Source organism: Ascaphus truei, chromosome 4, assembly GCF_040206685.1.
Source record: "Ascaphus truei isolate aAscTru1 chromosome 4, aAscTru1.hap1, whole genome shotgun sequence".
Taxonomy (NCBI): domain Eukaryota; kingdom Metazoa; phylum Chordata; class Amphibia; order Anura; family Ascaphidae; genus Ascaphus; species Ascaphus truei.
In genome coordinates this window covers 4860716-4888025 of record NC_134486.1, presented here as the reverse complement: position 1 = coordinate 4888025, position 27310 = coordinate 4860716, and the positions used below count along the sequence as shown (strand labels likewise).

Sequence of the window (27310 nt, the reverse complement as noted above, 5' to 3'; positions counted from 1 at the left end):
ATACAGTGAGAGGGACATGATAGGCCTGCCACTCATCCTGTGTGTATCTGCATCATACAGTGAGAGGGACATGATAGGCCTGCCCCTCATCCTGTGTGTATCTGCATCATGCAGTGAGAGGGACATGATAGGCCTGCCACTCATCCTGTGTGTATCTGCATCATACAGTGAGGGACATGATAGGCCTGCCACTCATCCTGTGTGTATCTGCATCATGCAGTGAGAGGGACATGATAGGCCTGCCACTCATCCTGTGTGTATCTGCATCATACAGTGAGGGGGACATGATAGGCCTGCCACTCATCCTGTGTGTATCTGCATCATACAGTGAGAGGGACATGATAGGCCTGACACTCATCCTGTGTGTATCTGCATCATGCAGTGAGAGGGACATGATAGGCCAGCCACTCATCCTGTGTGTATCTGCATCATACAGTGAGGGACATGATAGGCCTGCCACACATCCTGTGTGTATCTGCATCATACAGTGAGGGGGACATGATAGGCCTGCCACTCATCCTGTGTGTATCTGCATCATACAGTGAGAGGGATATGATAGGCCTGCCACTCATCCTGTGTGTATCTGCATCATACAGTGAGAGGGACATGATAGGCCAGCCACTCATCCTGTGTGTATCTGCATCATACAGTGAGGGGGACATGATAGGCCTGCCACTCATCCTGTGTGTATCTGCATCATACAGTGAGAGGGACATGATAGGCCTGCCCCTCATCCTGTGTGTATCTGCATCATACAGTGAGAGGGACATGATAGGCCTGCCACTCATCCTGTGTGTATCTGCATCATACAGTGAGAGGGACATGATAGGCCTGCCACTCATCCTGTGTGTATCTGCATCATACAGTGAGAGGGACATGATAGGCCTGCCCCTCATCCTGTGTGTATCTGCATCATACAGTGAGGGACATGATAGGCCTGCCACTCATCCTGTGTGTATCTGCATCATACAGTGAGGGGTATATGATAGGCCTGCCACTCATCCTGTGTGTATCTGCATCATACAGTGAGAGGGACATGATAGGCCTGCCACTCATCCTGTGTGTATCTGCATCATACAGTGAGGGACATGATAGGCCTGCCACTCATCCTGTGTGTATCTGCATCATGCAGTGAGAGGGACATGATAGGCCTGCCACTCATCCTGTGTGTATCTGCATCATACAGTGAGAGGGACATGATAGGCCTGCCACTCATCCTGTGTGTATCTGCCTCATACAGTGAGAGGGACATGATAGGCCTGCCACTCATCCTGTGTGTATCTGCATCATGCAGTGAGAGGGACATGATAGGCCTGCCCCTCATCCTGTGTGTATCTGCATCATACAGTGAGAGGGACATGATAGGCCTGCCACTCATCCTGTGTGTGTCTGCATCATGCAGTGAGAGGGACATGATAGGCCTGCCCCTCATCCTGTGTGTATCTGCATCATACAGTGAAAGGGACATGATAGGCCTGCCACTCATCCTGTGTGTATCTGCATCATACAGTGAGAGGGACATGATAGGCCTGCCACTCATCCTGTGTGTATCTGCATCATACAGTGAGAGGGACATGATAGGCCTGCCACTCATCCTGTGTGTATCTGCATCATGCAGTGAGAGGGACATGATAGGCCTGCCCCTCATCCTGTGTGTATCTGCATCATACAGTGAGGGATATGATAGGCCTGCCACTCATCCTGTGTGTATCTGCATCATACAGTGAGGGACATGATAGGCCTGCCCCTCATCCTGTGTGTATCTGCATCATACAGTGAGAGGGACATGATAGGCCTGCCACTCATCCTGTGTGTATCTGCATCATGCAGTGAGAGGGACATGATAGGCCTGCCACTCATCCTGTGTGTATCTGCATCATACAGTGAGAGGGACATGATAGGCCTGCCACTCATCCTGTGTGTATCTGCATCATGCAGTGAGAGGGACATGATAGGCCTGCCACTCATCCTGTGTGTATCTGCATCATACAGTGAGAGGGACATGATAGGCCTGCCACTCATCCTGTGTGTATCTGCATCATGCAGTGAGGGGGACATGATAGGCCAGCCACTCATCCTGTGTGTATCTGCATCATACAGTGAGGGGGACATGATAGGCCTGCCACTCATCCTGTGTGTATCTGCATCATGCAGTGAGAGGGACATGATAGGCCTGCCACTCATCCTGTGTGTATCTGCATCATGCAGTGAGAGAAGACATGATAGGCCTGCCACTCATCCTGTGTGTATCTGCATCATACAGTGAGAGGGACATGATAGGCCTGCCACTCATCCTGTGTGTATCTGCATCATACAGTGAGAGGGACATGATAGGCCTGCCACTCATCCTGTGTGTATCTGCATCATACAGTGAGAGGTACATGATAGGCCTGCCCCTCATCCTGTGTGTATCTGCATCATGCAGTGAGAGGGACATGATAGGCCTGCCACTCATCCTGTGTGTATCTGCATCATACAGTGAGAGGGACATGATAGGCCTGCCACTCATCCTGTGTGTATCTGCATCATACAGTGAGAGGGACATGATAGGCCTGCCACTCATCCTGTGTGTATCTGCATCATACAGTGAGGGATATGATAGGCCTGCCCCTCATCCTGTGTGTATCTGCATCATACAGTGAGAGGGACATGATAGGCCTGCCACTCATCCTGTGTGTATCTGCATCATACAGTGAGGGATATGATAGGCCTGCCACGCATCCTGTGTGTATCTGCATCATACAGTGAGAGGGACATGATAGGCCTGCCACTCATCCTGTGTGTATCTGCATCATACAGTGAGAGGGACATGATAGGCCTGCCACTCATCCTGTGTGTATCTGCATCATACAGTGAGAGGGACATGATAGGCCTGCCACTCATCCTGTGTGTATCTGCATCATACAGTGAGGGATATGATAGGCCTGCCACTCATCCTGTGTGTATCTGCATCATACAGTGAGAGGGACATGATAGGCCTGCCCCTCATCCTGTGTGTATCTGCATCATACAGTGAGGGATATGATAGGCCTGCCCCTCATCCTGTGTGTATCTGCATCATACAGTGAGAGGGACATGATAGGCCTGCCACTCATCCTGTGTGTATCTGCATCATACAGTGAGAGGGACATGATAGGCCTGCCACTCATCCTGTGTGTATCTGCATCATACAGTGAGAGGGACATGATAGGCCTGCCCCTCATCCTGTGTGTATCTGCATCATACAGTGAGAGGGACATGATAGGCCTGCCACTCATCCTGTGTGTATCTGCATCATACAGTGAGGGATATGATAGGCCTGCCCCTCATCCTGTGTGTATCTGCATCATACAGTGAGATTAGACATGATAGACCAGAGATTATATTCGGTCACTGGATCAGTGTGTTTATGTCACAGCCTCTAGTTCCTGTCCCCTGTCACCACCTGATGAGTTCTGTTTGTCTCCGTGTCTCTGTAATGGGAGAGGCTCAGTAACCTCAATGCTCGGGATATATTAGAAAGTAGTCCTACCTCGCCATGCATGGAGTTAATGTGATATTTGACACCACTCTCTGAGATAAACTCCTTTTCACACAGAAGGCACCTATATTTCCCAGCCACGAAGTCCCCCTGTGAGGGAACAAACATATGCAACATTACCATCCCATATACACATGTGCCATACACATCACTGCCCCACACCGGCGAGATTAAACACAGGCTTCCATACTTACTGGAACGTTCTCACGCTAATCGTACACATTACATTGAACAAAACACATGGAAAGTAATAAACATGGCAGCCGCCTTCAGGAAGTTATAAACGTATCGGAATCTGCAAAGTGTTACAGTCTGAATAACACGGCGTGGTCTCGTTCCCAAACTACCAATGTTATATTTCAGAGAACTATTAAGGGAAATAATTGTCGAGGTCACTGCGATTTCCTCCGAGCTGCGATATAAAACACATTCCTGATCACTGCAGCTTTCTAATTGCTCCTGCATTATTACCCCAGTTCGGGATAAGCCTCTAACCCAATGTGTATCACACGGGGTGCAGGGGAGCCCGAGTGTCGCAGCTCTCTCCCCTATACACACAGCATATAGAGACACACACACAGAGAGAGAGATGTATACATTGTTGGTGCTATATAAATACAAATACATACATACAGCTCCAGCACACATATACACACATATACACACATATACACACATACCTGTGTACAAGAGCCGAGGTGCGTTTTTAGCCCCGAGATACTGCAGTACACGGATGCACATCCCTGGTGATGAAAGAAACAGCCCGTTATACACAGGAACATTCATTGGTGAGACTAATACAAAGAGAAGGTACTATGGAGCCTGTCACCAGTTACAGAGTGACAGAGAGACAGCCTGTGCAGTCAGTGACTCCCACCACAGGGTGACACAGAGACAGCCTGTGCAGTGACTCCCACCACAGGGTGACACAGAGACAGCCTGTGCAGTGACTCCCACCACAGAGTGACACAGAGACAGCCCGCGCAGTCAGTGACTCCCACCACAGGGTGACACAGAGACAGCCCGCGCAGTCAGTGACTCCCACCACAGGGTGACACAGAGACAGCCCGCGCAGTCAGTGACTCCCACCACAGGGTGACACAGACAGCCTGTGCAGTCAGTGACTCCCACCACAGGGTGACACAGAGACGGCCTGTGCAGTCAGTGACTCCCACCACAGGGTGACACAGAGACAGCCTGTGCAGTGACTCCCACCACAGGGTGACACAGAGACGCGGCCTGTGCAGTGACTCCCACCACAGGGTGACACAGAGACAGCCTGTGCAGTGACTCCCACCACAGGGTGACACAGAGACAGCCTGTGCAGTGACTCCCACCACAGGGTGACACAGAGACAGCCTGTGCAGTGACTCCCACCACAGGGTGACAGAGAGACAGCCTGTGCAGTGACTCCCACCACAGGGTGACACAGACAGCCTGTGCAGTGACTCCCACCACAGGGTGACACAGAGACAGCCTGTGCAGTGACTCCCACCACAGGGTGACACAGAGACAGTCTGTGCAGTGACTCCCACCACAGGGTGACACAGACAGCCCGCGCAGTCAGTGACTCCCACCACAGGGTGACACAGAGACAGACTGTGCAGTGACTCCCACCACAGGGTGACACAGAGACGTCCTGTGCAGTCAGTGACTCCCACCACAGGGTGACACAGACAGCCTGTGCAATGACTCCCACCACAGGGTGACACAGAGACGGCCTGTGCAGTCAGTGACTCCCACCACAGGGTGACACAGAGACAGCCTGTGCAGTGACTCCCACCACAGGGTGACACAGAGACAGCCTGTGCAGTCAGTGACTCCCACCACAGGGTGACACAGAGACAGCCTGTGCAGTCAGTGACTCCCACCACAGGGTGACACAGAGACAGCCTGTGCAGTGACTCCCACCACAGGGTGACACAGAGACGGCCTGTGCAGTGACTCCCACCACAGAGTGACACAGAGACAGCCTGTGCAGTGACTCCCACCACAGGGTGACACAGAGACGGCCTGTGCAGTGACTCCCACCACAGGGTGACACAGAGACGGCCTGTGCAGTGACTCCCACCACAGGGTGACACAGAGACAGCCTGTGCAGTGTGTGACTCCCACCACAGGGTGACACAGAGACAGCCTGTGCAGTGACTCCCACCACAGGGTGACACAGACAGCCTGTGCAGTGACTCCCACCACAGGGTGACAGAGAGACAGCCTGTGCAGTCAGTGACTCCCACCACAGGGTGACACAGAGACAGCCTGTGCAGTGACTCCCACCACAGGGTGACAGAGAGACAGCCTGTGCAGTCAGTGACTCCCACCACAGGGTGACAGAGAGACAGACTGTGCAGTGACTCCCACCACAGGGTGACACAGAGACGGCCTGTGCAGTGACTCCCACCACAGGGTGACAGAGAGACAGCCCGCGCAGTCAGTGACTCCCACCACAGGGTGACACAGAGACAGACTGTGCAGTGACTCCCACCAGAGGGTGACACAGACAGCCTGTGCAGTGACTCCCACCACAGGGTGACACAGAGACGGCCTGTGCAGTCAGTGACTCCCACCACAGGGTGACACAGAGACGTCCTGTGCAGTCAGTGACTCCCACCACAGGAGGACACAGAGACAGCCTGTGCAGTGACTCCCACCACAGGGTGACACAGAGACAGCCTGTGCAGTGACTCCCACCACAGGGTGACACAGAGACAGACTGTGCAGTGACTCCCACCACAGGGTGACACAGAGACAGCCTATGCAGTGACTCCAACCACAGGGTGACAGAGAGACATCCTGTGCAGTCAGTGACTCCCACCACAGGGTGACAGAGAGACAGACTGTGCAGTGACTCCCACCACAGGGTGACACAGAGACAGCCTGTGCAGTGACTCCCACCACAGGGTGACAGAGAGACAGCCTGTGCAGTCAGTGACTCCCACCACAGGGTGACAGAGAGACAGACTGTGCAGTGACTCCCACCACAGGGTGACACAGAGACAGCCTGTGCAGTCAGTGACTCCCACCACAGGGTGACACAGAGACAGCCTGTGCAGTGTGTGACTCCAACCACAGGGTGACACAGAGACAGCCTGTGCAGTGACTCCCACCACAGGGTGACACAGAGACAGCCTGTGCAGTGACTCCCACCACAGGGTGACACAGAGACAGCCTGTGCAGTCAGTGACTCCCACCACAGGGTGACACAGAGACAGCCTGTGCAGTGTGTGACTCCCACCACAGGGTGACACAGAGACAGCCTGTGCAGTGACTCCCACCACAGGGTGACACAGAGACAGCCTGTGCAGTGACTCCCACCACAGGGTGACACAGAGACAGCCTGTGCAGTCAGTGACTCCCACCACAGGGTGACACAGAGACAGCCTGTGCAGTGTGTGACTCCCACCACAGGGTGACACAGAGACAGCCTGTGCAGTGACTCCCACCACAGGGTGACACAGAGACAGCCTGTGCAGTGACTCCAACCACAGGGTGACACAGACGGCCTGTGCAGTCAGTGACTCCCACCACAGGGTGACACAGAGACGGCCTGTGCAGTGACTCCCACCACAGGGTGACACAGAGACGGCCTGTGCAGTGACTCCCACCACAGGGTGACACAGAGACGGCCCGTGCAGTGTGTGACTCCCACCACAGGGTGACACAGAGACAGCCTGTGCAGTGACTCCCACCACAGGGTGACACAGAGACGGCCTGTGCAGTGTGTGACTCCCACCACAGGGTGACACAGAGACAGCCTGTGCAGTCAGTGACTCCCACCACAGGGTGACACAGAGACAGCCTGTGCAGTGACTCCCACCACAGGGTGACACAGAGACATCCTGTGCAGTCAGTGACTCCCACCACAGGGTGACACAGAGACAGCCTGTGCAGTGTGTGACTCCCACCACAGGGTGACACAGAGACATCCTGTGCAGTGACTCCCACCACAGGGTGACACAGAGACAGCCTGTGCAGTGACTCCCACCACAGGGTGACACAGAGACGGCCCGTGCAGTGTGTGACTCCCACCACAGGGTGACACAGAGACGGCCTGTGCAGTGACTCCCACCACAGGGTGACACAGAGACAGCCTGTGCAGTCAATGACTGCCACCACAGGGTGACACAGAGACAGCCTGTGCAGTGTGTGACTCCCACCACAGGGTGACACAGAGACGGCCTGTGCAGTCAGTGACTCCCACCACAGGGTGACACAGAGACAGCCTGGGCAGTGACTCCCACCACAGGGTGACACAGAGACGGCCTGTGCAGTGACTCCCACCACAGGGTGACACAGAGACAGCCTGTGCAGTGACTCCCACCACAGGGTGACACAGAGACGGCCTGTGCAGTCAGTGACTCCCACCACAGGGTGACACAGAGACAGCCTGTGCAGTGACTCCCACCACAGGGTGACACAGAGACGGCCTGTGCAGTGACTCCCACCACAGAGTGACACAGAGACAGCCTGTGCAGTCAGTGACTCCCACCACAGGGTGACACAGAGACGGCCTGTGCAGTCAGTGACTCCCACCACAGGGTGACACAGACAGACTGTGCAGTGACTCCCACCACAGGGTGACACAGAGACAGCCTGTGCAGTGACTCCCACCACAGGGTGACAGAGAGACAGCCCGCGCAGTCAGTGACTCCCACCACAGGGTGACACAGAGACAGACTGTGCAGTGACTCCCACCACAGGGTGACACAGACAGCCTGTGCAGTGACTCCCACCACAGGGTGACACAGAGACGGCCTGTGCAGTCAGTGACTCCCACCACAGGGTGACACAGAGACGGCCTGTGCAGTCAGTGACTCCCACCACAGGGTGACACAGAGACAGCCTGTGCAGTGACTCCCACCACAGGGTGACACAGAGACGGCCCGTGCAGTGTGTGACTCCCACCACAGGGTGACACAGAGACGGCCTGTGCAGTGACTCCCACCACAGGGTGACACAGAGACGGCCTGTGCAGTGTGTGACTCCCACCACAGGGTGACACAGAGACGGCCTGTGCAGTGTGTGACTCCCACCACAGGGTGACACAGAGACGGCCTGTGCAGTCAGTGACTCCCACCACAGGGTGACACAGAGACAGCCTGGGCAGTGACTCCCACCACAGGGTGACACAGAGACAGCCTGTGCAGTCAGTGACTCCCACCACAGGGTGACACAGAGACGGCCTGTGCAGTCAGTGACTCCCACCACAGGGTGACACAGAGACGGCCTGTGCAGTCAGTGACTCCCACCACAGGGTGACACAGAGACGGCCCGTGCAGTGTGTGACTCCCACCACAGGGTGACACAGAGACAGCCTGTGCAGTGACTCCCACCACAGGGTGACACAGAGACAGCCTGTGCAGTGACTCCCACCACAGGGTGACACAGAGACGGCCTGTGCAGTCAGTGACTCCCACCACAGGGTGACACAGAGACAGCCTGTGCAGTCAGTGACTCCCACCACAGGGTGACAGAGAGACAGACTGTGCAGTGACTCCCACCACAGGGTGACACAGAGACAGCCTGTGCAGTGACTCCCACCACAGGGTGACAGAGAGACAGCCCGCGCAGTCAGTGACTCCCACCACAGGGTGACACAGAGACAGCCTGTGCAGTGACTCCCACCACAGGGTGACACAGAGACGGCCTGTGCAGTCAGTCACTCCCACCACAGGGTGACACAGAGACGGCCTGTGCAGTCAGTGACTCCCACCACAGGGTGACACAAAGACAGCCTGTGCAGTCAGTGACTCCCACCACAGGGTGACACAGAGACAGCCTGTGCAGTGTGTGACTCCAACCACAGGGTGACACAGAGACAGCCTGTGCAGTGACTCCCACCACAGGGTGACACAGAGACAGCCTGTGCAGTGACTCCCACCACAGGGTGACACAGAGACAGCCTGTGCAGTCAGTGACTCCCACCACAGGGTGACACAGAGACAGCCTGTGCAGTGTGTGACTCCCACCACAGGGTGACACAGAGACAGCCTGTGCAGTGACTCCCACCACAGGGTGACACAGAGACAGCCTGTGCAGTCAGTGACTCCCACCACAGGGTGACACAGAGACGGCCTGTGCAGTGACTCCCACCACAGGGTGACACAGAGACAGCCTGTGCAGTGTGTGACTCCCACCACAGGGTGACACAGAGACAGCCTGTGCAGTCAGTGACTCCCACCACAGGGTGACACAGAGACGGCCTGTGCAGTGACTCCCACCACAGAGTGACACAGAGACAGCCTGTGCAGTGTGTGACTCCCACCACAGGGTGACACAGAGACAGCCTGTGCAGTGACTCCCACCACAGGGTGACACAGAGACAGCCTGTGCAGTGACTCCAACCACAGGGTGACACAGACGGCCTGTGCAGTCAGTGACTCCCACCACAGGGTGACACAGAGACGGCCTGTGCAGTGACTCCCACCACAGGGTGACACAGAGACGGCCTGTGCAGTGACTCCCACCACAGAGTGACACAGAGACGGCCTGTGCAGTGTGTGACTCCCACCACAGGGTGACACAGAGACAGCCTGTGCAGTCAGTGACTCCCACCACAGGGTGACACAGAGACAGCCTGTGCAGTGACTCCCACCACAGGGTGACACAGAGACATCCTGTGCAGTCAGTGACTCCCACCACAGGGTGACACAGAGACAGCCTGTGCAGTGTGTGACTCCCACCACAGGGTGACACAGAGACATCCTGTGCAGTGACTCCCACCACAGGGTGACACAGAGACAGCCTGTGCAGTGACTCCCACCACAGGGTGACACAGAGACGGCCCGTGCAGTGTGTGACTCCCACCACAGGGTGACACAGAGACGGCCTGTGCAGTGACTCCCACCACAAGGTGACACAGAGACAGCCTGTGCAGTCAATGACTGCCACCACAGGGTGACACAGAGACAGCCTGTGCAGTGTGTGACTCCCACCACAGGGTGACACAGAGACAGCCTGTGCAGTCAGTGACTCCCACCACAGGGTGACACAGAGACAGCCTGGGCAGTGACTCCCACCACAGGGTGACACAGAGACAGCCTGTGCAGTCAGTGACTCCCACCACAGGGTGACACAGAGACGGCCTGTGCAGTCAGTGACTCCCACCACAGGGTGACACAGAGACAGCCTGGGCAGTGACTCCCACCACAGGGTGACACAGAGACGGCCTGTGCAGTGACTCCCACCACAGGGTGACACAGACAGCCTGTGCAGTCAGTGACTCCCACCGCAGGGTGACACAGAGACAGCCTGTGCAGTGACTCCCACCACAGGGTGACACAGAGACGGCCTGTGCAGTCAGTGACTCCCACCACAGGGTGACACAGAGACGGCCTGTGCAGTCAGTGACTCCCACCACAGGGTGACACAGAGACAGCCTGTGCAGTCAGTGACTGCCACCACAGGGTGACACAGAGACAGCCTGTGCAGTGTGTGACTCCCACCACAGGGTGACACAGAGACAGCCTGGGCAGTGACTCCCACCACAGGGTGACACAGAGACAGCCTGGGCAGTGACTCCCACCACAGGGTGACACAGAGACAGCCTGGGCAGTGACTCCCACCACAGGGTGACACAGAGACAGCCTGGGCAGTGACTCCCACCACAGGGTGACACAGAGACAGCCTGTGCAGTCAGTGACTCCCACCACAGGGTGACACAGAGACAGCCTGGGCAGTGACTCCCACCACAGGGTGACACAGAGACAGCCTGGGCAGTGACTCCCACCACAGGAGGACAGACACAGAAGGGACATATGGCACACTGAGTATGTCCCTTCATGTGCAGGCTGGTAAGATGATACACAGGCATGTCCATGTTTAATAAGCATTATTATTATTATTATGTCCATGTTTACTAAGCAGTGCTACACAGGCATGTCCATGTTTACTAAGCAGTGCTACACAACAGACATCTTCCAGCACGGCGTAGTAACTATGGCACAGGGTGTTTCTATATCGCAGCAGGGGAGCTTGAAATAAGGTTACCGGGTCTGCTTACTGGGTTTGGGCAGCGGATCCGTGTGTACGTCTTCACCTCTGTCCGCCACTTCCTCAGGACCTCCTGGCTGAAACTGGGAAGCCCGGGCCGGCTGTACTTCAGCTGCAGGACAGGAGGAAAGGTCACTGCAGACCGGCTAATGAACTATAACCCTCCAAACCCCACAGGCTGATGGGAGAGAGCGTGGGACAGTCAGAGTGACACACAGGGTTTACATCGCATTGCTCCTGTATGTCCAGCTGTGTGCGTGCCCTACGGATGTACGCCCGGAGGGCTGGCTCCCCGTTTGCGTGCCCTACGGATGTACGCCCGGAGGGCTGGCTCCCCGTTTGCGTGCCCTACGGATGTACGCCCGGAGGGCTGGCTCCCCGTGTGCGTGCCCTACGGATGTACACCCGGAGGGCGGGCTCCCCGTGTGCGTGCCCTACGGATGTACGCCCGGAGGGCGGCTCCCCCTGTGCGTGCCCTACGGATGTACGCCCGGAGGGCTGGCTCCCCCTGTGCGTGCCCTACGGATGTACGCCCGGAGGGCTGGCTCCCCCTGTGCGTGCCCTACGGATGTACGCCCGGAGGGCGGGCTCTCCCTGTGTGTGCCCTACGGATGTACGCCCGGAGGGCTGGCTCTCCCTGTGCGTGCCCTACGGATGTACGCCCGGAGGGCGGCTCCCCCTGTGCGTGCCCTACGGATGTACGCCCGGAGGGCTGGCTCTCCCTGTGTGTGCCCTACGGATGTACGCCCGGAGGGCTGGCTCCCCCTGTGCGTGCCCTACGGATGTACGCCCGGAGGGCGGGCTCTCCCTGTGTGTGCCCTACGGATGTACGCCCGGAGGGCTGGCTCTCCCTGTGCGTGCCCTACGGATGTACGCCCGGAGGGCTGGCTCCCTGTGTGTGCCCTACGGATGTACGCCCGGAGGGCTGGCTCCCCCTGTGCGTGCCCTACGGATGTACGCCCGGAGGGCGGGCTCTCCCTGTGTGTGCCCTACGGATGTACGCCCGGAGGGCTGGCTCTCCCTGTGCGTGCCCTACGGATGTACGCCCGGCTCCCCCTGTGCGTGCCCTACGGATGTACGCCCGGAGGGCTGGCTCCCCCTGTGCGTGCCCTACGGATGTACGCCCGGAGGGCTGGCTCCCCCTGTGCGTGCCCTACGGATGTACGCCCGGAGGGCGGGCTCCCCCTGTGCGTGCCCTACGGATGTACGCCCGGAGGGCGGGCTCCCCCTGTGCGTGCCCTACGGATGTACGCCCGGAGGGCGGGCTCCCCCTGTGCGTGCCCTACGGATGTACGCCCGGAGGGATGGCTCCCCGTGTGCGTGCCCTACGGATGTACGCCCGGAGGGATGGCTCCCCCTGTGCGTGCCCTACGGATGTACGCCCGGAGGGATGGCTCCCCCTGTGCGTGCCCTACGGATGTACGCCCGGAGCGCTGGCTCCCCCTTGTGCGTGCCCTACGGATGTACGCCCGGAGGGCGGGCTCCCTGTGCGTGCCCTACGGATGTACGACCGGAGGGCGGGCTCCCTGTGCGTGCCCTACGGATGTACGCCCGGAGGGCTGGCTCCCCGCTTGCGTGCCCTACGGATGTACGCCCGGAGGGCGGGCTCCCCGTGTGCGTGCCCTACGGATGTACGCCCGGAGGGCTGGCTCCCCCTGTGTGTGCCCTACGGATGTACGCCCGGAGGACTGGCTCTCCCTGTGCGTGCCCTACGGATGTACGCCCGGAGGGCTGGCTCTCCCTGTGTGTGCCCTACGGATGTACGCCCGGAGGGCTGGCTCTCCCTGTGCGTGCCCTACGGATGTACGCCCGGCTCCCCCTGTGCGTGCCCTACGGATGTACGCCCGGAGGGCTGGCTCCCCCTGTGCGTGCCCTACGGATGTACGCCCGGAGGGCTGGCTCCCCCTGTGCGTGCCCTACGGATGTACGCCCGGAGGGATGGCTCCCCGTGTGTGTGCCCTACGGATGTACGCCCGGAGGGCTGGCTCCCCGTTTGCGTGCCCTACGGATGTACGCCCGGAGCGCTGGCTCCCCCTTGTGCGTGCCCTACGGATGTACGCCCGGAGGGCTGGCTCCCCGCTTGCGTGCCCTACGGATGTACGCCCGGAGGGCTGGCTCCCCCTTGTGCGTGCCCTACGGATGTACGCCCGGAGGGCGGGCTCCCCCTGTGCGTGCCCTACGGATGTACGCCCGGAGGGCTGGCTCCCCGTTTGCGTGCCCTACGGATGTACGCCCGGAGGGCTGGCTCCCCGTGTGCGTGCCCTACGGATGTACGCCCGGAGGGCGGGCTCCCCGTGTGCGTGCCCTACGGATGTACGCCCGGAGGGCTGGCTCCCCCTGTGCGTGCCCTACGGATGTACGCCCGGAGGGCTGGCTCCCCCTGTGCGTGCCCTACGGATGTACGCCCGGCTCCCCGCTTGCGTGCCCTACGGATGTACGCCCGGAGGGCTGGCTCCCCGTGTGCGTGCCCTACGGATGTACGCCCGGAGGGCTGGCTCCCCGTTTGCGTGCCCTACGGATGTACGCCCGGAGGGCTGGCTCCCCCTGTGCGTGCCCTACGGATGTACGCCCGGAGGGCGGGCTCCCCCTGTGCGTGCCCTACGGATGTACGCCCGGAGGGCTGGCTCCCCGCTTGCGTGCCCTACGGATGTACGCCCGGAGGGCTGGCTCCCCCTTGTGCGTGCCCTACGGATGTACGCCCGGAGGGCTGGCTCCCTGTGCGTGCCCTACGGATGTACGCCCGGAGGGCTGGCTCCCCCTGTGTGTGCCCTACGGATGTACGCCCGGAGGGCTGGCTCCCCCTGTGCGTGCCCTACGGATGTACGCCCGGAGGGCTGGCTCCCCGTTTGCGTGCCCTACGGATGTACGCCCGGAGGGCTGGCTCCCTGTGCGTGCCCTACGGATGTACGCCCGGAGGGCTGGCTCCCCGCTTGCGTGCCCTACGGATGTACGCCCGGAGGGCTGGCTCCCCGTGTGCGTGCCCTACGGATGTACGCCCGGAGGGCTGGCTCCCCCTGTGCGTGCCCTACGGATGTACGCCCGGAGGGCTGGCTCCCCCTGTGCGTGCCCTACGGATGTACGCCCGGAGCGCTGGCTCCCCCTTGTGCGTGCCCTACGGATGTACGCCCGGAGGGCTGGCTCCCCGCTTGCGTGCCCTACGGATGTACGCCCGGAGGGCGGGCTCCCCGTGTGCGTGCCCTACGGATGTACGCCCGGAGGGCGGGCTCCCCCTGTGCGTGCCCTACGGATGTACGCCCGGAGGGCGGGCTCCCCCTGTGCGTGCCCTACGGATGTACGCCCGGAGGGCGGGCTCCCCCTGTGCGTGCCCTACGGATGTACGCCCGGAGGGCGGGCTCCCCCTGTGCGTGCCCTACGGATGTACGCCCGGAGGGCTGGCTCCCTGTGTGCGTGCCCTACGGATGTACGCCCGGAGGGCTGGCTCCCCGCTTGCGTGCCCTACGGATGTACGCCCGGAGGGCTGGCTCCCCGCTTGCGTGCCCTACGGATGTACGCCCGGAGGGCGGGCTCCCCCTGTGCGTGCCCTACGGATGTACGCCCGGAGGGCTGGCTCCCCGTGTGCGTGCCCTACGGATGTACGCCCGGAGGGCTGCCTCCCCCTGTGCGTGCCCTACGGATGTACGCCCGGAGGGCGGCTCCCCGCTTGCGTGCCCTACGGATGTACGCCCGGAGGGCTGGCTCCCCCTTGTGCGTGCCCTACGGATGTACGCCCGGAGGGCGGCTCCCCGCTTGCGTGCCCTACGGATGTACGCCTGGAGGGCCGGCTCCCCGTGTGCGTGCCCTACGGATGTACGCCCGGAGGGCTGGCTCCCCCTGTGCGTGCCCTACGGATGTACGCCCGGAGGGCTGGCCCCCCCTGTGCGTGCCCTACAGATGTACGCCCGGAGGGCGGGCTCCCCGTTTGCGTGCCCTACGGATGTACGCCCGGAGGACTGGCTCCCCCTGTGCGTGCCCTACGGATGTACACCCGGAGGGCTGGCTCCCTGTGCGTGCCCTACGGATGTACGCCCGGAGGGCGGCTCCCCGCTTGCGTGCCCTACGGATGTACGCCCGGAGGGCTGGCTCCCCCTGTGCGTGCCCTACGGATGTACGCCTGGAGGGCCGGCTCCCCGTGTGCGTGCCCTACGGATGTACGCCCGGAGGGCTGGCTCCCCCTGTGCGTGCCCTACGGATGTACGCCCGGAGGGCTGGCCCCCCCTGTGCGTGCCCTACAGATGTACGCCCGGAGGGCGGGCTCCCCGTTTGCGTGCCCTACGGATGTACGCCCGGAGGACTGGCTCCCCCTGTGCGTGCCCTACGGATGTACACCCGGAGGGCTGGCTCCCTGTGCGTGCCCTACGGATGTACGCCCGGAGGGCTGGCTCCCCCTGTGTGTGCCCTACGGATGTACGCCCGGAGGGCGGGCTCCCCCTGTGCGTGCCCTACGGATATACGCCCGGAGGGCTGGCTCCCCGCTTGCGTGCCCTACGGATGTACGCCCGGAGGGCTGGCTCCCCCTGTGCGTGCCCTACGGATGTACGCCCGGAGGGCTGGCTCCCCCTGTGCGTGCCCTACGGATATACGCCCGGAGGGCGGGCTCCCCGTTTGCGTGCCCTACGGATGTACGCCCGGAGGACTGGCTCCCCGTGTGCGTGCCCTACGGATGTACGCCCGGAGGACGGGCTCCCCATGTACGTGCCCTACGGATGTACGCCCGGAGGGCTGGCTCCCCGTGTGCGTGCCCTACGGATGTACGCCCGGAGGACTGGCTCCCCGTGTGCGTGCCCTACGGATGTACGCCCGGAGGGCTGGCTCCCCGCTTGCGTGCCCTACGGATGTACGCCCGGAGGGCGGGCTCCCCGTTTGCGTGCCCTACGGATGTACGCCCGGAGGGCTGGCTCCCCGTTTGCGTGCCCTACGGATGTACGCCCGGAGGGCTGGCTCCCCGTGTGTGTGCCCTACGGATGTACGCCCGGAGGGCTGGCTCCCCGTGTGTGTGCCCTACGGATGTACGCCCGGCTCCCCGTGTGCGTGCCCTACGGATGTACGCCCGGAGGGCGGGCTCCCCCTGTGCGTGCCCTACGGATCTACGCCCGGAGGGCTGGCTCCCCGTTTGCGTGCCCTACGGATGTACGCCCGGAGGGCTGGCTCCCCGTTTGCGTGCCCTACGGATGTACGCCCGGAGGGCTGGCTCCCCGTTTGCGTGCCCTACGGATGTACGCACGGAGGGCTGGCTCCCCGTTTGCGTGCCCTACGGATGTACGCCCGGAGGGCGGCTCCCCCTGTGCGTGCCCTACGGATGTACGCCCGGAGGGCTGGCTCCCCGTGTGTGCCCTACGGATGTACGCCCGGAGGGCGGGCTCCCCGTTTGCGTGCCCTACGGATGTACGCCCGGAGGGCGGGCTCCCCGTGTGCGTGCCCTATGGATGTACGCCCGGAGGGCTGGCTCCCCGTTTGCGTGCCCTACGGATGTACGCCCGGAGGGCTGGCTCCCCCTGTGCGTGCCCTACGGATGTACGCCCGGAGGGCTGGCTCCCCGTGTGCGTGCCCTACGGATGTACGCCCGGAGGGCTGGCTCCCCCTGTGCGTGCCCTACGGATGTACGCCCGGAGGGCTGCCTCCCCCTGTGCGTGCCCTACGGATGTACGCCCGGAGGGCTGGCTCCCCCTGTGCGTGCCCTACGGATGTACGCCCGGAGGGCTGGCTCCCCGTGTGCGTGCCCTACGGATGTACGCCCGGAGGGCTGGCTCCCCGTGTGCGTGCCCTACGGATGTACGCCCGGAGGGCTGGCTCCCTGTGTGCGTGCCCTACGGATGTACGCCCGGAGGGCGGGCTCCCCGTGTGCGTGCCCTACGGATGTACGCCCGGAGGGCTGGCTCCCCCTGTGCGTGCCCTACGGATGTACGCCCGGAGGGCTGGCTCCCCGTGTGCGTGCCCTACGGATGTACGCCCGGAGGGCTGGCTCCCCCTGTGTGTGCCCTACGGATGTACGCCCGGAGGGCTGGCTCCCCCTGTGCGTGCCCTACGGATGTACGCCCGGAGGGCTGGCTCCCCGTGTGCGTGCCCTACGGATGTACGCCCGGAGGGCTGGCTCCCCGTGTGCGTGCCCTACGGATGTACGCCCGGAGGGCTGGCTCCCCGCTTGCGTGCCCTACGGATGTACGCCCGGAGGGCGGGCTCCCCGTGTGCGTGCCCTACGGATGTACGCCCGGAGGGCTGGCTCCCCCTGTGTGTGCCCTACGGATGTACGCCCGGAGGGCTGGCTCCCCCTGTGTGTGCCCTACGGATGTACGCCCGGAGGGCTGGCTCCCCGTGTGCGTGCCCTACGGATGTACGCCCGGAGGGATGGCTCCCCGTGTGCGTGCCCTACGGATGTACGCCCGGAGGGCGGCTCCCTGTGTGCGTGCCCTACGGATGTACGCCCGGAGGGCGGCTCCCTGTGTGCGTGCCCTACGGATGTACGCCCGGAGGGCGGGCTCCCCGTTTGCGTGCCCTACGGATGTACGCCCGGAGGGCGGGCTCCCCGTTTGCGTGCCCTACGGATGTACGCCCGGAGGGCGGGCTCCCCGTGTGCGTGCCCTATGGATGTACGCCCGGAGGGCTGGCTCCCCGTGTGTGTGCCCTACGGATGTACGCCCGGAGGGCTGGCTCCCCCTGTGCGTGCCCTACGGATGTATGCCCGGAGGGCTGGCTCCCCCTGTGCGTGCCCTACGGATGTACGCCCGGAGGGCTGGCTCCCCGTGTGCGTGCCCTACGGATGTACGCCCGGAGGGCGGGCTCCCCGTGTGCGTGCCCTACGGATGTACGCCCGGAGGGCGGCTCCCTGTGTGCGTGCCCTACGGATGTACGCCCGGAGGGCGGCTCCCTGTGTGCGTGCCCTACGGATGTACGCCCGGAGGGCTGGCTCCCCCTGTGCGTGCCCTACGGATGTACGCCCGGAGGGCTGGCTCCCCGTGTGTGTGCCCTACGGATGTACGCCCGGAGGACTGGCTCCCCCTGTGCGTGCCCTACGGATGTATGCCCGGAGGGCGGCTCCCTGTGTGCGTGCCCTACGGATGTACGCCCGGAGGGCTGGCTCCCCCTGTGCGTGCCCTACGGATGTACGCCCGGAGGGCGGGCTCCCCGTTTGCGTGCCCTACGGATGTACGCCCGGAGGGCTGGCTCCCCGTGTGCGTGCCCTACGGATGTACGCCCGGAGGGCTGGCTCCCCCTGTGCGTGCCCTACGGATGTACGCCCGGAGGGCTGGCTCCCCCTGTGCGTGCCCTACGGATGTACGCCCGGAGGGCGGGCTCCCCGTTTGCGTGCCCTACGGATGTACGCCCGGAGGGCTGGCTCCCCGTGTGCGTGCCCTACGGATGTACGCCCGGAGGGCTGGCTCCCCGTTTGCGTGCCCTACGGATGTACGCCCGGAGGGCTGGCTCCCTGTGTGTGTGCCCTACGGATGTACGCCCGGAGGGCTGGCTCCCCGTGTGTGTGCCCTACGGATGTACGCCCGGAGGGCTGGCTCCCCGTTTGCGTGCCCTACGGATGTACGCCCGGAGGGCTGGCTCCCCCTGTGCGTGCCCTACGGATGTACGCCCGGAGGGCGGGCTCCCTGTGTGTGTGCCCTACGGATGTACGCCCGGAGGGCTGGCTCCCCGTTTGCGTGCCCTACGGATGTACGCCCGGCTCCCCGTGTGCGTGCCCTACGGATGTACGCCCGGAGGGCTGGCTCCCCCTGTGCGTGCCCTACGGATCTACGCCCGGAGGGCTGGCTCCCCGTTTGCGTGCCCTACGGATGTACGCCCGGAGGGCTGGCTCCCCGTTTGCGTGCCCTACGGATGTACGCACGGAGGGCGGCTCCCCCTGTGCGTGCCCTACGGATGTACGCCCGGAGGGCTGGCTCCCCGTGTGTGCCCTACGGATGTACGCCCGGAGGGCGGGCTCCCCGTTTGCGTGCCCTACGGATGTACGCCCGGAGGGCGGGCTCCCCGTTTGCGTGCCCTACGGATGTACGCCCGGAGGGCTGGCTCCCCCTGTGTGTGCCCTACGGATGTACGCCCGGAGGGCGGGCTCCCCGTGTGCGTGCCCTATGGATGTACGCCCAGAGGGCTGGCTCCCCGTGTGCGTGCCCTACGGATGTACGCCCGGAGGGCTGGCTCCCTGTGTGCGTGCCCTACGGATGTACGCCCGGAGGGCTGGCTCCCCGTGTGCGTGCCCTACGGATGTACGCCCGGAGGGCTGGCTCCCCCTGTGCGTGCCCTGCGGATGTACGCCCGGAGGGCTGGCTCCCCGTGTGCGTGCCCTACGGATGTACGCCCGGAGGGCTGGCTCCCCCTGTGCGTGCCCTACGGATGTACGCCCGGAGGGCTGGCTCCCCGTGTGCGTGCCCTACGGATGTACGCCCGGAGGGCTGGCTCCCCGTGTGCGTGCCCTACGGATGTACGCCCGGAGCGCTGGCTCCCCCTTGTGCGTGCCCTACGGATGTACGCCCGGAGGGCTGGCTCCCCTTGTGCGTGCCCTACGGATGTACGCCCGGAGGGCGGGCTCTCCCTGTGTGTGCCCTACGGATGTACGCCCGGAGGGCTGGCTCCCCGTGTGCGTGCCCTACGGATGTACGCCCGGAGGGCGGGCTCCCCGTGTGCGTGCCCTACGGATGTACGCCCGGAGGGCTGGCTCCCCGTGTGCGTGCCCTACGGATGTACGCCCGGAGGGCGGACTCCCCGTGTGCGTGCCCTACGGATGTACGCCCGGAGGACGGGCTCCCCATGTACGTGCCCTACGGATGTACGCCCGGAGGGCGGGCTCCCCGTGTGCGTGCCCTACGGATGTACGCCCGGAGGGCTGGCTCCCCGTTTGCGTGCCCTACGGATGTACGCCCGGAGGGCGGGCTCCCCCTTGTGCGTGCCCTACGGATGTACGCCCGGAGGGCTGGCTCCCCCTGTGTGTGCCCTACGGATGTACGCCCGGCTCCCCCTGTGCGTGCCCTACGGATGTACGCCCGGAGGGCTGGCTCCCCGTTTGCGTGCCCTACGGATGTACGCCCGGAGGGCTGGCTCCCCGTTTGCGTGCCCTACGGATGTACGCCCGGAGGGCTGGCTCCCCGTGTGCGTGCCCTACGGATGTACGCCCGGAGGGCGGGCTCCCCCTTGTGCGTGCCCTACGGATGTACGCCCGGAGGGCTGGCTCCCCGTGTGCGTGCCCTACGGATGTACGCCCGGCTCCCCCTTGTGCGTGCCCTACGGATGTACGCCCGGAGGGCTGGCTCCCCGTTTGCGTGCCCTACGGATGTACGCCCGGAGGGCGGGCTCCCCCTTGTGCGTGCCCTACGGATGTACGCCCGGAGGGCTGGCTCCCCGTTTGCGTGCCCTACGGATGTACGCCCGGAGGGCTGGCTCCCCGTTTGCGTGCCCTACGGATGTACGCCCGGAGGGCTGGCTCCCCGTGTGCGTGCCCTACGGATGTACGCCCGGCTCCCCCTTGTGCGTGCCCTACGGATGTACGCCCGGAGGGCTGGCTCCCCGTTTGCGTGCCCTACGGATGTACGCCCGGAGGGCTGGCTCCCCCTGTGCGTGCCCTACGGATGTACGCCCGGAGGGCTGGCTCCCCCTGTGTGTGCCCTACGGATGTACGCCCGGAGGGCTGGCTCCCCCTGTGCGTGCCCTACGGATGTACGCCCGGAGGGCTGGCTCCCCCTTGTGCGTGCCCTACGGATGTACGCCCGGAGGGCGGGCTCCCCCTGTGCGTGCCCTACGGATGTACGCCCGGAGGGCTGGCTCCCCCTTGTGCGTGCCCTACGGATGTACGCCCGGAGGGCTGGCTCCCCCTTGTGCGTGCCCTACGGATGTACGCCCGGAGGGCTGGCTCCCCGCTTGCGTGCCCTACGGATGTACGCCCGGAGGGCTGGCTCCCCGTTTGCGTGCCCTACGGATGTACGCCCGGAGGGCGGCTCCCCGCTTGCGTGCCCTACGGATGTACGCCCGGAGGGCGGCTCCCTGTGCGTGCCCTACGGATGTACGCCCGGAGGGCTGGCTCCCCGTGTGCGTGCCCTACGGATGTACGCCCGGAGGGCTGGCTCCCCGTGTGTGCCCTACGGATGTACGCCCGGAGGGCGGGCTCCCCCTGTGCGTGCCCTACGGATGTACGCCCGGAGGGCTGGCTCCCCCTGTGCGTGCCCTACGGATGTACGCCCGGAGGGCCGGCTCCCCGTGTGCGTGCCCTACGGATGTACGCCCGGAGGACGGGCTCCCCATGTACGTGCCCTACGGATGTACGCCCGGAGGGCTGGCTCCCCCTGTGCGTGCCCTACGGATGTACGCCCGGAGGGCTGGCTCCCCGTTTGCGTGCCCTACGGATGTACGCCCGGAGGGCTGGCTCCCCATGTACGTGCCCTACGGATGTACGCCCGGAGGGCTGGCTCCCCCTGTGCGTGCCCTACGGATGTACGCCCGGAGGGCTGGCTCCCCGTTTGCGTGCCCTACGGATGTACGCCCGGAGGGCTGGCTCCCCCTGTGCGTGCCCTACGGATGTACGCCCGGAGGGCTGGCTCCCCCTGTGCGTGCCCTACGGATGTACGCCCGGAGGGCTGGCTCCCCGTGTGCGTGCCCTACGGATGTACGCCCGGAGGGCGGGCTCCCCCTGTGCGTGCCCTACGGATGTACGCCCGGAGGGCTGGCTCCCCCTGTGCGTGCCCTACGGATGTACGCCCGGAGGGCTGGCTCCCCGTGTGTGTGCCCTACGGATGTACGCCCGGAGGACTGGCTCCCCCTGTGCGTGCCCTACGGATGTACGCCCGGGGGACGGGCTCCCTGTGTGTGCCCTACGGATGTACGCCCGGAGGGCGGGCTCCCCCTGTGCGTGCCCTACGGATGTACGACCGGAGGGCGGGCTCCCTGTGCGTGCCCTACGGATGTACGCCCGGAGGGCTGGCTCCCCGTGTGCGTGCCCTACGGATGTACGCCCGGAGGGCTGGCTCCCCTGTGCGTGCCCTACGGATGTACGCCCGGAGGGCTGGCTCCCCCTGTGCGTGCCCTGCGGATGTACGCCCGGAGGGCTGACTCCCCCTGTGCGTGCCCTACGGATGTACGCCCGGAGGGCTGGCTCCCCCTGTGTGTGCCCTACGGATGTACGCCCGGAGGGCTGGCTCCCTGTGTGCGTGCCCTACGGATGTACGCCCGGAGGGCGGGCTCCCCGTGTGCGTGCCCTACGGATGTACGCCCGGAGGGCTGGCTCCCCGTGTGCGTGCCCTACGGATGTACGCCCGGAGGGCTGGCTCCCCCTGTGCGTGCCCTACGGATGTACGCCCGGAGGGCTGGCTCCCCGTTTGCGTGCCCTACGGATGTACGCCCGGAGGGCGGGCTCCCCCTGTGCGTGCCCTACGGATGTACGCCCGGAGGGCTGGCTCCCCCTGTGCGTGTCCTACGGATGTACGCCCGGAGGGCTGGCTCCCCGTTTGCGTGCCCTACGGATGTACGCCCGGAGGGCTGGCTCCCCCTGTGCGTGCCCTACGGATGTACGCCTGGAGGGCTGGCTCCCCCTGTGCGTGCCCTACGGATGTACGCCCGGAGGGCGGGCTCCCCCTGTGCGTGCCCTACGGATGTACGCCCGGAGGGCTGGCTCCCCCTGTGCGTGCCCTACGGATGTACGCCTGGAGGGCTGGCTCCCCCTGTGCGTGCCCTACGGATGTACGCCCGGAGGGCGGGCTCCCCCTGTGCGTGCCCTACGGATGTACGCCCGGAGGGCTGGCTCCCCGTGTGCGTGCCCTACGGATGTACGCCCGGAGGGCTGGCTCCCCGTTTGCGTGCCCTACGGATGTACGCCCGGAGGGCTGGCTCCCCGTGTGCGTGCCCTACGGATGTACGCCCGGAGGGCGGGCTCCCCCTGTGCGTGCCCTACGGATGTACGCCCGGAGGGCGGGCTCCCCCTGTGCGTGCCCTACGGATGTACGCCCGGAGGGCTGGCTCCCCCTGTGCGTGCCCTACGGATGTACGCCCGGAGGGCGGGCTCCCCCTGTGTGTGCCCTACGGATGTACGCCCGGAGGGCTGGCTCCCCCTGTGCGTGCCCTACGGATGTACGCCCGGAGGGCTGGCTCCCCGTGTGCGTGCCCTACGGATGTACGCCCAGGGGGCTGGCTCCCCCTGTGCGTGCCCTACGGATGTACGCCCGGAGGGCTGGCTCCCCCTGTGCGTGCCCTACGGATGTACGCCCGGAGGACTGGCTCCCCCTGTGCGTGCCCTGCGGATGTACGCCCGGAGGGCTGGCTCCCCCTGTGCGTGCCCTACGGATGTACGCCCGGAGGGCTGGCTCCCCCTGTGCGTGTCCTACGGATGTACGCCCGGAGGGCTGGCTCCCCCTGTGCGTGCCCTACGGATGTACGCCCGGAGGGCTGGCTCCCCGTTTGCGTGCCCTACGGATGTACGCCCGGAGGGCTGGCTCCCCGTTTGCGTGCCCTACGGATGTACGCCCGGCTCCCCGTTTGCGTGCCCTACGGATGTACGCCCGGAGGGCTGGCTCCCCGTTTGCGTGCCCTATGGATGTACGCCCGGAGGGCTGGCTCCCCCTGTGTGTGCCCTACGGATGTACGCCCGGAGGGCGGGCTCCCCCTGTGCGTGCCCTACGGATGTACGCCCGGAGGGCGGGCTCCCCGTGTGCGTGCCCTATGGATGTACGCCCGGAGGGCTGGCTCCCCGTTTGCGTGCCCTACGGATGTACGCCCGGAGGGCTGGCTCCCCCTGTGCGTGCCCTACGGATGAACGCCCGGAGGGCTGGCTCCCCGTGTGCGTGCCCTACGGATGTACGCCCGGAGGGCTGGCTCCCCCTGTGTGTGCCCTACGGATGTACACCCGGAGGGCTGGCTCCCCCTGTGCGTGCCCTACGGATGTACGCCCGGAGGGCTGGCTCCCCGTGTGCGTGCCCTACGGATGTACGCCCGGAGGGCTGGCTCCCCGTGTGTGCCCTACGGATGTACGCCCGGAGGGCTGGCTCCCCCTGTGTGTGTGCCCTACGGATGTACGCCCGGAGGGCTGGCTCCCCGTGTGCGTGCCCTACGGATGTACGCCCGGAGGGCTGGCTCCCCGTGTGCGTGCCCTACGGATGTACGCCCGGAGGGCTGGCTCCCTGTGTGCGTGCCCTACGGATGTACGCCCGGAGGGCTGACTCCCCCTGTGCGTGTCCTACGGATGTACGCCCGGAGGGCTGGCTCCCCCTGTGCGTGCCCTACGGATGAACGCCCGGAGGACTGGCTCCCCGTGTGCGTGCCCTACGGATGTACGCCCGGAGGGCTGGCTCCCCGTTTGCGTGCCCTACGGATGTACGCCCGGAGGGCTGGCTCCCCCTGTGCGTGCCCTACGGATGTACGCCCGGAGGGCGGGCTCCCCCTGTGCGTGCCCTACGGATGTACGCCCGGAGGGCTGGCTCCCCGTGTGCGTGCCCTACGGATGTACGCCCGGAGGGCTGGCTCCCCGTGTGCGTGCCCTACGGATGTACGCCCGGAGGGCGGGCTCCCCCTTGTGCGTGCCCTACGGATGTACGCCCGGAGGGCTGGCTCCCCGTTTGCGTGCCCTACGGATGTACGCCCGGAGGGCGGGCTCCCTGTGTGTGTGCCCTACGGATGTACGCCCGGAGGGCTGGCTCCCCGTTTGCGTGCCCTACGGATGTACGCCCGGAGGGCTGGCTCCCCGTGTGCGTGCCCTACGGATGTACGCCCGGAGGGCTGGCTCCCTGTGTGCGTGCCCTACGGATGTACGCCCGGAGGGCGGGCTCCCCGTTTGCGTGCCCTACGGATGTACGCCCGGAGGGCTGGCTCCCCGTGTGCGTGCCCTACGGATGTACGCCCGGAGGGCGGGCTCCCCCTGTGCGTGCCCTACGGATGTACGCCCGGAGGGCGGGCTCCCTGTGTGTGTGCCCTACGGATGTACGCCCGGAGGGCTGGCTCCCCCTGTGCGTGCCCTACGGATGTACGCCCGGAGGGCGGGCTCCCCCTGTGCGTGCCCTACGGATGTACGCCCGGAGGGCTGGCTCCCCCTGTGCGTGCCCTACGGATGTACGCCCGGAGGGCTGGCTCCCCCTGTGCGTGCCCTGCGGATGTACGCCCGGAGGGCTGGCTCCCCCTGTGCGTGCCCTGCGGATGTACGCCCGGAGGGCTGGCTCCCCCTGTGCGTGCCCTACGGATGTACGCCCGGAGGGCTGGCTCCCCCTGTGCGTGCCCTACGGATGTACGCCCGGAGGGCTGGCTCCCCCTGTGCGTGCCCTGCGGATGTACGCCCGGAGGGCTGGCTCCCCGTGTGTGCCCTACGGATGTACGCCCGGAGGACTGGCTCCCCGTGTGTGCCCTACGGATGTACGCCCGGAGGGCGGGCTCCCCCTGTGCGTGCCCTACGGATGTACGCCCGGAGGGCTGGCTCCCCCTGTGCGTGTCCTACGGATGTACGCCCGGAGGGCGGGCTCCCCCTGTGCGTGTCCTACGGATGTACGCCCGGAGGGCGGGCTCCCCCTGTGCGTGTCCTACGGATGTACGCCCGGAGGGCTGGCTCCCCCTGTGCGTGTCCTACGGATGTACGCCCGGAGGGCTGGCTCCCCCTGTGTGTGCCCTACGGATGTACGCCCGGAGGGCTGGCTCCCCCTGTGCGTGTCCTACGGATGTACGCCCGGAGGGCGGGCTCCCCCTGTGCGTGTCCTACGGATGTACGCCCGGAGGGCGGGCTCCCCCTGTGCGTGCCCTACGGATGTACGCCCGGAGGGCTGGCTCCCCCTGTGCGTGTCCTACGGATGTACGCCCGGAGGGCGGGCTCCCCCTGTGCGTGTCCTACGGATGTACGCCCGGAGGGCGGGCTCCCCCTGTGCGTGCCCTACGGATGTACGCCCGGAGGGCTGGCTCCCCCTGTGCGTGTCCTACGGATGTACGCCCGGAGGGCGGGCTCCCCCTGTGTGTGCCCTACGGATGTACGCCCGGAGGGCTGGCTCCCCGTGTGCGTGCCCTACGGATGTATGCCCGGAGGGCTGGCTCCCCCTGTGCGTGCCCTACGGATGTACGCCCGGAGGGCTGGCTCCCCGTGTGCGTGCCCTACGGATGTACGCCCGGAGGGCGGGCTCCCCGTGTGCGTGCCCTACGGATGTACGCCCGGAGGGCTGGCTCCCCGTGTGCGTGCCTTACGGATGTACGCCCGGAGGGCTGGCTCCCCCTGTGCGTGCCCTACGGATGTACGCCCGGAGGGCTGGCTCCCCCTGTGCGTGTCCTACGGATGTACGCCCGGAGGGCGGGCTCCCCCTGTGCGTGTCCTACGGATGTACGCCCGGAGGGCTGGCTCCCCGTGTGCGTGCCCTACGGATGTACGCCCGGAGGGCGGGCTCCCCGTGTGCGTGCCCTACGGATGTACGCCCGGAGGGCGGGCTCCCCGTGTGCGTGCCCTACGGATGTACGCCCGGAGGGCTGGCTCCCCGTGTGCGTGCCTTACGGATGTACGCCCGGAGGGCTGGCTCCCCCTGTGTGTGCCCTACGGATGTACACCCGGAGGGCGGGCTCCCCCTGTGCGTGTCCTACGGATGTACGCCCGGAGGGCTGGCTCCCCGTGTGCGTGCCCTATGGATGTACGCCCGGAGGGCGGGCTCCCTGTGTGTGCCCTGCGGATGTACGCCCGGAGGGCTGGCTCCCCGTGTGCGTGCCTTACGGATGTACGCCCGGAGGGCTGGCTCCCCCTGTGTGTGCCCTACGGATGTACGCCCGGAGGGCGGGCTCCCCGTGTGCGTGCCCTACGGATGTACGCCCGGAGGGCGGGCTCCCCCTGTGCGTGCCCTACGGATGTACGCCCGGAGGGCGGGCTCC

The 27310-nt window shown here is 64.7% G+C and overlaps 1 protein-coding gene across 1 annotated transcript in view; it reads right to left on the bottom strand.

Annotated features, from left to right (window-relative positions):
- ZNF512 (zinc finger protein 512) overlaps positions 1 to 27310 on the bottom strand; it is a 478050-nt gene that overhangs the window by 393118 nt on the left and 57622 nt on the right. Inside the window, exons 11-13 of the mRNA XM_075594694.1 lie at positions 11523 to 11624; positions 4201 to 4263; positions 3512 to 3610 (exon numbers count right to left, since the gene is read on the bottom strand). Coding sequence (XP_075450809.1) covers positions 3512 to 3610; positions 4201 to 4263; positions 11523 to 11624 — 264 coding nt within the window. The remainder of the gene's footprint in view (positions 1 to 3511; positions 3611 to 4200; positions 4264 to 11522; positions 11625 to 27310) is intronic.